Here is an 11,711-nt window from a genome sequence, read left to right as displayed (position 1 = left end):
TGGACTTCTGGGGCTGAACAGTGTGCCGCTCCCATTCGACCTGGCGTGGCTCATGCACTACGACTGGACGTCGTGCCACCGCTGGGGGGACCTGCACATGCCTAGCAGCGGCTGGCGGTTCAGCTGCCTCCGGGTGCCTGTCCCGTCGGTGCCTCATCGCGAGCGGGAGAGGACACCGGCGGACCTCCGCGGCAATCCTGCCTTCGTTGTGGACTCCAATGTATGGCACACCTGGCGTGAGATCGATGAGGATCCGAGGAGGAAGGCGGATTTTCTCGGTGACCGAGACTACCCGTTTGACCAACCTCTGAGGCATGAGCAATACAAAGAAGAGGCCAAGGATGGCCCAGACGACTTCATCGGATGTCTTCCACGAGTAGCAGACGGCCATGGCGGAGGGTCGGAAGTTCAAGCTGCCGACAACGATGACTGATGAGGAGATCGAGAGGCTCGGCATCCTTGTGTCGGAGGTGGACGGATTGGTGCGGCCGCCACTGCCCAGGTACGTCACCGACATCATGCCACTAGGTCTCACGGAGGATGAGGCTCTAGAACAAACATTGTAGAACTCGGCTCCGCACCCGTCGCTGCCTCCACCTCGATCGTTCAACCCGTGGGCTGCTTCGGGCGCTCCACCTCCACCTCCACCTCCATCACCGGCATATGTTTCGTCGGCTGCCAACTGACTGTGGGCAATACCGAATTTCGTCGTGCTCGGAGGAGTAGGCTAGTGTAGCAGACGGTACATGCGCCAGCCATTTGAACTGACGCAAACAAATTTGCGTCCTCCCCGTTGTTTGAAATGCCCTCCCTAGGTCACATGGAACGATCGATGAAAAAAATGCTTCGCTCGGGTCGTCCCCCGCGGGCGATGACCCGAACCCTAGCTCCCCTCGCCTCCACTCCCCCCTCCTCCCCCCTCCTCCGCCGCCGCCGGCGCGGGCCGCCGGGCAAAGCCCACGCGGTGCCGGCGGCGGCGGGATCTCCTTTACCCGCTCGCGGTGCGGCTCTGCGCGGGGCAGTAGCGGACGGCGGCGGTGCTCCTAGGGGCTCTCCGAGCTCGGTCCAGCGGCGGCGGGACGGCAGGTCGACGGCGGCTCGTGGCGGAGGGGTGGGCGGACGCGGCGTGCGGCGGAGGGCAGCGACGGAAGGCAGCGGCGGAGGGAGATGCTGGTGGCGGCGCCGCTCGGATTGGGGCCAGGTGGGCCCCGATCTGGGCCGGACGGGCCTCGTCCTGGACCAGGAGGGTCTGGATGTGGCCAACGCCGGCGGAGGCCCCCATGCTGCACCATTACTGGTTCCGGATCTGGGCCAGGTGGGCCTGGTTCCGGCGGACCTCGGCGGCGTGGCCCGCGAGGTTCCTCCTACGTCTGAGAAGGTGGAGGCGTTGCTTTGGCTGCTGTTCGGTGGCGAGTTTTGGGATGCCGACAAATTGACCGGCTTGACCGGCGGCGTGGTGGCATCCGTAACGGCGCGGCTATGTCCCCGGGCGTCGTGGCGGGGGTGCTTCTTTGCGGTGGTGCGCGGTCTCGGCCGGGCCATCTTGCGAGGAGTGAGGTTGCGGCGACACCGTTCATGGCATATGGCTAGCACATGGCGGCTCGGTGGTGGCTTGGGTAGGTCTGGCATGAAGCTGCAGTTGGATGGCGGCGGCAGCCTAGGCGCAGCAGCGCGGCGGCTTGGCTAAGGGGCTTGATCGTGGCCTGGCAGGCGGCCGGGCCTAATCTAGGCCTCCTCGGCCATGCTACTGCGTCCGGACGGCGTGCTCCTCTGGTGGCGGTGGGTGGATCCCCTCCCCTCGGATGCCACTTGCTTTGACGGTTGCATGCTATGGTGCCGTCATACCCTGCCCGTTTCGTGTTGCGGCGTGCTGATCATGCCATGGGCTCGAGTTCGTGGGGATGCCGGGGTGGCGGCCTCGGAAGGTGGACTGCGCGGGTGGCTCTACGGCGGGCAACGTGTCGGTGGTGGTGGTCTCTCTCTTCGGTCATGGGGATGGCGAGGAGCAGACGATGGGGGATCCTGGTGTTGGCGGCGCTTCGGCTTTGGCAACTCCCAGATCATGTTTTGGAACCCTAGCTTGGGGACCAGGGCGGCTTAGTTTCGGGTGCGGTGTGCGGATGCTTCCGGGTGAAAACTCAGCGCCTCGGCGCCAACGGCGGCGATGCCTGTGGGTGTCGTTACCCTCTTGGGGGCGTTGTTGTGGGTATCCACCCCGTGGTATGGCTCCGGGTGAAAACCTTAGACCTCGCGGTCTCGACGGCGGCGGTGCGCTGCGTCGTTACCCTCTTGGGGGCGTCGTTGTGGAGTCCGGACTCGACTTGGTTTCGTGCAACTATCCCAATGACAAGTTTAGGTTTTCTGTGTTCTTCTTTTGTTTTATCTTTGATCTGCGTTGTAAGAGGTTCTGCTCTCAACCTTGTATCAGTTTGGCTGCTGCGGCTATTTCGAAGAGGTCACATGGAACGACCGCGCCAGCGCGCGCGGCCGAGCGAGCCGCCGCCGGCGGCGGATCTGCTGGCCTCCCTCCCGCCGCCCCTGCTCGACGCCATCCTCGCCCGCCTCGACATCCGGGACGCCGTCCGCACCTCCGCGCTCTCCCGCGACTGGCGCCGCCGCTGGGAGGCCCTCCCCTCCATCTCCCTCTCCTTCCTCGACAAGCGCGGCGGCACGCCCACCTCGGTGGCCGTCGACCGCGTCCTCGCTCGCTACCCGGGCCACATCTCCAGCTTCTCCTTCCACTTCGACAAGTACTCCGCCGCCCGCGTCGCCGACTGGCTCGTCGCCCTCTCCACCCGCGGCGTCAGGTCCATCAACCTCCAATGCTCCTACTACCACTACTCCTTCACCCTCCACTCCTCCATCTTCCTATGCTCCCAGCTCGTCCACCTGGAGCTCAACGGCTGCCGCATGCCGCCTCTCCCGGCGGGGTTCACCGGATTCCCTGTGCTTGAGGAGCTAAAGCTCTACGCCGCCCAGTTCCCCGAGAACGGGGAGAGCCTGCTGGGGGAAATTCTCGGCGCGTCGCCATTGCTTAACACCCTGAATCTTTCCTATCTGTATGTCCGTGACGACGGCCCAGCCGATTGGACGATTGGGGGATGTAACCTACGGAAACTTACGATAATTTCGGATAAATCTTATGGTTGGCGGATCACGGACCTGCCGCGCCTCGATGAAGCCACCATCGATTTTGGAAAGTATGTGAGCTCTGGCGATTTTGAAGGATTCATTTCTGGGTTTGCACAAGTTAGTAAGCTCATTCTCCATACGTGCTACCCACTGCCACCGGTACATTTTTCATCCTTACCTCTTAATTACTATGTTGCTACTTGCTAATTGTGATCAATCAAGAGACACCACTAATGAAATTGAATTATATCAATCAACATGGAGTGTGCTTGTAAATCCAAGTTCTGTGTCTGTAAACATCTGCAGTAGTTTCAATGCTTTCTATTGCTCCCATCATTTTTTTTTTTATTTTGCTTTTTATTGCAGTTAGTGGTCTGATTAGTTGATGCTTCAGATTATTTTTCTAATCAAATATGCTTGAAATATAAACTGGATGTTCTGTATATGCTTCTTTTTTGTTATTACTTGACTTGATCTTCAGTTCCAAGGCATCTCAACATTTCTAGTTGTAACCTGCTTGATTCTTTTTATGAGTGGGTTTCGGTGTTCTAAAAATAGGTGTGTATTTGTTCATTTGTTCTGCTACTCGGTGCCTACACGTGCTCTGAAAAAATGTTCTGATAATTTTTGTATTATGATGCTAACCTTTTTTTAGTGGAATGGATAATGCCAATTGTGCAATAGTTCTCCTAGCCCTCCTTTGCATTGGGATTCACGATGTTTGTTTCCATTTTACAGCTAGCGAATGGTCATTTAATGGAAACACTTCCATGTACCTTTTACAACTTAAAGAGCTTAATCCTCTGGACACATTTCTGCGAGAGGCCTGCCATTTTGGCAACCTTTTGCTTACTAATGAATGCTCCTAATCTAGAAGTACTTGAAATTACGGTATGAACTAAGAACACCCCTTTTCAACTTGTCATATTTTTTGTGCTTGAAGGTGATCGCTGCTATTTTTGATGCTAAACATATTTTTGTTGTTTTTCAAGATCGAGCGTACTTTCTTGGATGGAATTGAAGCAAATGCAGAGAATCATAATACACAATGCACTGATGCCTTCTGTGCCAACCTTCAGGTTGTGAAAATAAAGGGTATTGGCTGGTTGCCAAGTGAAATGTGTTTTATCGAGCTCGTTTTATCTAAAGCAATAGTTCTTCGCACAATGTATCTTAGACTTGGTTATGAAAGCTCAAAGTCTAACGAGGATGCACTGTGTGAACTAATGACATACAGAAGGGGTTCACCTCATGCTCAAGTCTTCTTTAATGGTAAATGACCCTTAAATTTTAGTCATTTATCCATGTCATGTATTTCCATTGAACAGTATGGAGTATAATATTCATTTTGCAACTAAAGTTAGTCCTTGGGTTACTACAGTTGTGAATACTGTTATCTATACCCGACAGAATAGTATTGATGCTTAGGAGGAAGGGATGGATGGTAATACAAGAATCGTGTGTCATGTCAACAGAAATCACATGTGAGAGGGGATTGGATCCATCCTAGTTTTCTTTAGAATATCATGACTTGCTTGTTTCTGTACAAAATAAGTGGAGTTTTTTTATTATCTTTTCCAGACGACTACTACCTATGTTCCTATGCATAAGGCACACATGCATTTCGGTGTGAACTTTGACCAAACAAATTAGACAACTATCTCGATTATATAGTACATAAGTGATATTGTTAGAATCGTATTGAAAAGTACTTTGTAATGATACCAACTTTATATTAAATAGTTTTTATATAAATAGATACATTTTGGTCAGAGATAAAACATGAAAAATGAGGGTGCCTTATTCATTTGAATGGAGGGTACCTTGTAGTTGGATTCCATTATCATCACATAAAAGAACATGGGTTTTGTGCTAGTATCTATCTTTAGCTTAGTTGCTGTCTAATGCTAACAACCTCCCTTCAGTCTTTACAAAAGGAAAATTAAAACAAGACAGAAGTGCATATTTTATTATTTTTACATCGGAACATCAGTGATAATCTAGCTTTATGCATTGACAGCTGACATCGATTTAGAGTAGGGCACACTGGGATGCACATTGGCTGAGTCTTGTGGATGTATCTTACAGGGAAAAAAGTTGGTATTTATCCAACACCCTGTTGACTGCAGCGGGAACCTGACATTTGAGTTTCATACTTCACTGAATGCATTGTAGATTTGTGAACTACCACATGCTGCTAATTCTTTATTACTCTGATATTTTTATCACCTGCTTGATATCTTGTAACGAGTCACTTAAATTTCATGTATTGACCGCTATCTTTTTGCAGGTGAGATTGAATAGATTGTTAATTGCAGACTGTCTTTTGTGTCTTGCTGGGAATGGCTGCATAATACATTTAGGTGGCTTACTTGCATACGTTGGTGTCAAACCCTCTTTTGATCTTCTCTAACTACGTACCCTTGGAGGCTAGATATGCATCCCGAAGAAAATGGCTGCTGGCAGGAGCTACTATAACGCTCTGTTTTGGTCATAAGTAATCCTTGTACGAGTTGGACGCCTTTCCTGTGCTATAATGGCCTGCAAAAGTTGCAAATAACTCTTTTATTTGTTGTTTCGAATTTTCAATGAGAATTACATGGTGTCGCTGTTCGATCATTTGATTAAGTTTGTTACTACAAATTTGTTTGCAAGAGCTTCAGGAATGGGATACCAGATATGACAAATAGTTAAGTAACCAGAAAATATGGGTTCATTACTATCGTTTTTTGAGCAATTGTCGGAATACAGCCTCTGCACATAACTCTCTGGAAATGCAGAAATTTTTCCAGTACCAGTTTAAGTTATGCAATTACCATGTTTTTTTTTTACTTCCATTTTAGTACTCCAAGCATTCTGCAAGATCAAAATCGTATACCTCTGTTTATATCTGAAATTACCATGTTTCCAGTACCAGTTTAAGTTATGCAATTACCATGTTTTTTTTACTTCCATTTTACTACTCCAAGCATTCTGCAAGATCAAAATCGTATACCTCTGTTTATGTCTGAAATAAAATAGTGTCAAATTTTTCAGTTATACACACTAGGGCAGGCAAGCCCCATCTGAACATCTGCGTATGTCCAATGTAATACAACTTAGCAGCAAATGTCCTCTCTACCAGTTCCATGTGCGGCCTAGAAGATGAAACAGGGTATCATGCTACTATGACCTGCAGGAAAGCGGGCCTTACGACAACGCATCAGAGATGTCTGTGTACTCTCTCCAGGATTTGTTCAGTAAAGGGCGAGAACGTTTGGGAGCATTGGTATATCGATCGTAACCTGAATCTGCTTCCAAGCTGTTGGAATTTTTTCAGTCCTGATCTACCTTTGTATGGGAATGACTGGTTCATGGGCTACAATGTTACTGAATTGTTTGTGCAGAAGAACTGGGATCCAGGTAGTATGTTGCAATCAGGCTGTGCACCTCTTGCTTTCCCAAGATGCTTTTGCTTGTCGTGGGATCCTTGTTTAACTAAGGCAAACCACTGTATGGTGCAATTGAGTTTTAACAAGTTTGGCTCAGTATGCAAGGCAACATGTACTGGTACACACTAATTCGACCCGGGAGTACTTGTTGGCATCTCTCATGTGCATTGAGTTGGTACTCTGAAATTCGTCATGGTACGTATTCCTGGAAAGTGCAAAACAATGATTATCTTCCGTTTGGGGATAAGGAATGAGTGCAAGATATCCAATCCGTGGAACCTATCAGTGTAGTTTATCATGCTCCTGCATTTTGGCGTGAACAACACAATGCTGGAACTTAGTTTCAAGTCTTGTCAACGCTTCAGTGTTGAAACTTCAGGCAAGAGAGTTGTGTATGAGAGATGTTAGTGCCGATTTCAGTAATTTGAAACATATTCCGGAGATTGTGCTTTGGGTCTGTTCAAGAAATGAGCCGCTCTTGGCAAAGTGTTGCATCACATGCATTTGTGGGAATCACTCGGTACATGGGCTTTTGGTGAAATGGGGATTCAGGTTGAGTTCTGCTAAAGGGCGAGGTGAACAACTTGTTTGTAGTGGCGGAAGGTCAGTGGAGGTACAGTGCCGTATCTTTTATCCTCGCATCATGAGCGAGTTGGTGCAGTTTGCATCAATCAACATCCTGGAACTTCCCCATTGCAACGTTTTAACTGGAACATTGTCGAGCTTGCTTACTACACTCCTGGTGTCCCATGGGTTCTTGATGCAACCTTCAACATGATGATGATGACAAGAGCAATGAAGGCTACTGGTCGGACTTGGTTGAGACAAGGATCGTGTTGCAATAGTTGGAGCTATCATCTGCCACCACCAGCTCATGACATTGCTTGGGGACAAGCAATGTTTTTTTTTTTTTTGAGGGAAAACAAGCAATGTTTCTTGGGGGGTGGTATTGTCACACCCAGTGCCATAGAAGAGATGGGCCTGGATGCCAGGGACCATGGGCCTGGCAGTCATGGGCTGGCAACGTCGGTTGGGACTACAAAAGAAGCAGCTGCATTCGGAGATGGCATCGATGTAAGTCTAAACTTCGGAATAGAAGGAAAACCTCTACTCGCTATCTCTCTCTGTGTTCTTCTTCCCCTCCAAGTCAGGCGAGTCTAATCCAGGACCTCATGTCGGCAATCACACCGGCAAGGGGGCGAGTGTAACAGAGAGGTTAGGAACTATGTTTGATTCATCGGAGTAACTGTAGGTATATTTCCTTGATCTATCCATATGCCCACATTATATTCTCTCCCCCTAGGGTGTAACTTCTATATTCTATCACAAATCAGAAATTAGCACAGAATAATGATGTGTTTGAAGAAAAACACTTGCTACGAGGTTGAGCAGGAGATGAAGGGATTGCCGTGCGCAACACCGTGCTCGGTTAACCTTGGGCTCATCATCAAAGACGATGGCAGCAGTCGGGCCTGATCTAGAGGCGGTGTGGTCAGCGAGTCCTCCGCCGGAGGAGGCGAGGACCAGCACGAGGTTTCATAACTTCAAAGCATTCAGTAGTTGATCTTCAGGAAATGTATTAAGAGCATTGTGCAGAAGTTCACGATTGTTTGACTCAGTTATGGAAAATGAAGCACATGAGCTTTTCACGTATTCTTGTTTGTAGCAAAGCACAAGGGCAATAATTTTTCAGAAGGCTGGCTTATTAACATTTGTAAAACGATGGAGATGTTGCTTGGTCCTTCACCATACAACATGCTTCAAAGGGTCGAGCATGTCACCATCCTCAATCCATGAGTGTGGTAAGCATTCGGTGCTTCATGCTGATATTCCATATGTGTACGTCGAAAAATATGGAAGGCTGAACCGTTTCAACTTGCCTGAAGCATGCGCTTCAAGAGCATGGGAGGTATGAAGTTCTTGCTTACCATGAGTGTTCTATCATTCCTCTGAATCTGGTTGATTCTCTTTTAAGTGGAAGGAGTCTGGTGATGCAAGATGAAGAATTTTATATCATTCCGTTTGGGATATTTCATTATATTTTCAGGGGATGCTTTGTTATACTGTGAATAGTATACCTTTACTCGTTACATTGTGAACAGTATAATTTATCATTTTTGTGTAGGTTGCATACTTCTATATTTTAAATTCAAATTTGAGATCAACACGACTACATGCATGATTTATGACATGTATTTATATTATATTTCTGATATATGTTTATATGGGTTCACGGGCACCCATGTGCCAAAAATTTATGCCCCCATATACAATCACTATCTTGCCTTTTATGTCCAATTTATGGTGATGATCTGGTTGTTCACCACATCTCTGAGTGGGTTGTGACACTGTCCAAACAAACTATAAAGGTAAAGTTACATGTTCAGCATGGGGGCAAATACCAAACTGCAAGTCTGTAGCTATGGGGGAAGCGTTGGCACATCTTGAGGGTTCAAGATGGCATGTGCAAATTCAGCAAACAACCAGGTGACTGAATCAGATTGCACTTTAGTTGTTCGAGCCTTCAGTCAACCGATACGTGATAGATCTGATTTAGCACAGCAAGAACACCATATGACTTTGAACTACTGTAGTAGAAAGAGCAACAAGGTTAATCATAATATCTGTCAATTTGGTCCTGGGAGTTGTGTTTGGGTGTGTTACAAGGTATTGTTCTGGCATCAGGGGCGGCGCTAGGGGTATTCTTGCGTATGCAGCTGAATACTCAAGATTTTGACAAAACCTTAGAATTTTCTCATAAATCAGGGAAAAATTTGATAAATACATGAGAATTTGGTAAAATGAATACACAGGTTGAAAATGAATACCCAACACTTCATCTCTGGCGTCGCCACTGTCTGTCATGCGCGATGAGATCAACCCTACATGATTGTAACTCAACTAATTCAAACAAGTTAATACACAACACCCTTTCAAAAAAAAGAATGCAATTTTACACGGTAACAACATTAAAAATATTTCTAATCCAACCTCACTAATCCAACAATCCACGTTTATCTTAAAAAAAGACATAAGCGGAGGTGTTGAATATAATTGACTAACCTCTCTCATCGCATCAGTCTTTTAATTAAACTGGCTAGCCTGCAACCTACAACGCCAAGTTTTCCACACTTCCTTTTAAGAACGATGTTGTCCACAAAAAGCAAGCGAGTGATCGTCGAAACTGTGCTAAAGATCACTGTTGTTTTCGAACAAATTGTGGCAAGAAGTTATGTGAAATCTGCATATAATTCTCATTGTTTTTCGCTATTCTCGTACTCACTGATATTTTGTTTAACCGAAGGCAATAATTTTGTCTTACCATTAATTAAGAAGAAAGTGCCTATTTAATTAGCGAAAACGGGCTAAAACCATACAACATCAACACCACAGGAGGGAATAGCAGTTCACACCACATGTTGGTGCAAAAGTTGCACAAAACCACAACTTCCGTTTTGTTTTGCACAGAATACCACTTTTTTATGCAATTGTTGGCAGAGAACACAATAGTACTAATTAGAGAGCCTAAGGGCATCTTCAACGCGGCGACCCATCCCGCGCTTGCGCGTACGGATTGGTCGAACCGGACAAAAACCCGGCCCAGCGCGTGGATCCATCCCTAAAACGGATGGCCGCGCCGTCCGGAATGACCCAAAGTCGTCCCAAATCTAGACCGCGTTTGAGTGGCCGCGGACTCCTATCGCTGGCCGCTCGCGTCCTCCCCTGGCCCGCCTGTCTACATCCCAAAACACACCCCCCTCGCACACATCTCCCACCGCTCCGCCGCCACCCCAGGACCGGCGATTTGGGAGCGCTGTCGATGCGGGCCACCATCGTCGAGACGCTGGCAAGCGGTGCGGAAGCAATGAAGGAAATCCCAAAGAAAAAAAATGCCTAGAGCATTTGTATCGTTTTACATTTTTTTGAATAATATTTTGTCATTGAATATGTGGACAATAAACTTATGTAATAAATTTTGAGCATTTAAACTTATTTATTTATTTATTATGATTTTTTATGCTTCGATTGAGTGAGGTGAGTGGCAAGAGAATGACGATTGAGGCTCTTATCTCCGTAGAAGGGAACAATAGGACATGACATCCTTGTTGGGGTTTGCGGGAGATAAAAAAATCATATAAATTGGCGGCAGCAGTCAGCCTGGGAGTCAGTGCAGCCAGCTGTTGCCTGCATCATCGTAGCATGCCGCCATAGCTGGTGGTGGCACCCTGCCACATCAGCTTGCCGCCGTCGGCTATAGTGGCAGGGCCTACCACCTGACGACGCTGTTAACGGCAACACGGGCTGCCCAACGTGCCGCCACGGCTAACGGCGGCAACCTCCACGTGTCGCCTAGCCAGCATGTCGCCACTGTACTTTTGGCATTTACACTGGTCTTTTCTGGCATTTTACTGGGCAGGTGGTCTGACCTGTCAAAATTTCCCTCTAGCCTAAACAAAGATAAAAGCTGGTTATTGTTGTGCCTAATTAAACTTTGGTTCAACTAAAAATGAGGTCAATTCAACTCGCTGGATCGCCGGAGCCCTGGTGTGGGTGGCCACCCGTGTCGAGGGTTTCGTATCGAGTGGAACGGGTCGGTCGCATTGAGTAGAGGCTGAGCGTGACTTAGAGGTGGACTCTAATTTGTTAATGGCCTATTAGGCATCCTAATTAGTACTATTGTGTTCTCTGCAAAGAATTACATGAAAAAGTGGTGTTTTGCGCAAAAGAAAACTGAAGCTGTGGTTTTGTGCAACTTTAGCCCCAACATGTGGTGTAAAGTGCTATTCCCTCACACCACCACTCTCCCAAAGGGGCAAACCCACTCAAGGTCCAAGAATAACCATGACCAAACTCAAGACACCACTCCACCCTAGATTAGATGACCTCACACCATTGCCGGAAAGAAGACACCATAACTGCTATGAGAGGAGCAAACACGGGACACTACAACATAGATGAAGAGACCAACACCTGGGGAGGTTGCGCCAACGTGATACCAACAACGAGCATCAAGGGCAACCTCGTCGACCGCACGACACAAGGTCGACGTCCTCAACAAGGTCAAACTTTCGGGGCCACCAAGCAACACCCATCAGACCGCCAACACCACCTTCCGGGACCGCCGTCCCGACGTGCCACTGCCTGCTC

General features: G+C 47.9%; 1 protein-coding gene across 1 annotated transcript; it reads left to right on the top strand.

Moving 5' to 3' along the window:
* Positions 1 to 389: 389 nt before the first annotated feature.
* Positions 390 to 5,969, top strand: LOC124656946 (F-box/FBD/LRR-repeat protein At1g13570-like). The gene is made up of 7 exons (XM_047195593.1): positions 390 to 482; positions 567 to 652; positions 1,082 to 1,100; positions 2,497 to 3,291; positions 3,871 to 4,023; positions 4,125 to 4,404; positions 5,423 to 5,969. Exons 1-7 carry the CDS (start codon positions 390 to 392, stop codon positions 5,434 to 5,436), a joined length of 1,440 nt encoding a protein of 479 aa, XP_047051549.1. The 3' UTR covers positions 5,437 to 5,969.
* The last annotated feature ends 5,742 nt before the right edge of the window (positions 5,970 to 11,711 follow it).

Source organism: Lolium rigidum, chromosome 5 (genome assembly GCF_022539505.1).
Source record: "Lolium rigidum isolate FL_2022 chromosome 5, APGP_CSIRO_Lrig_0.1, whole genome shotgun sequence".
Lineage (NCBI taxonomy): Eukaryota > Viridiplantae > Streptophyta > Magnoliopsida > Poales > Poaceae > Lolium > Lolium rigidum.
This window is presented reverse-complemented; position numbering and strand designations above follow the sequence as displayed.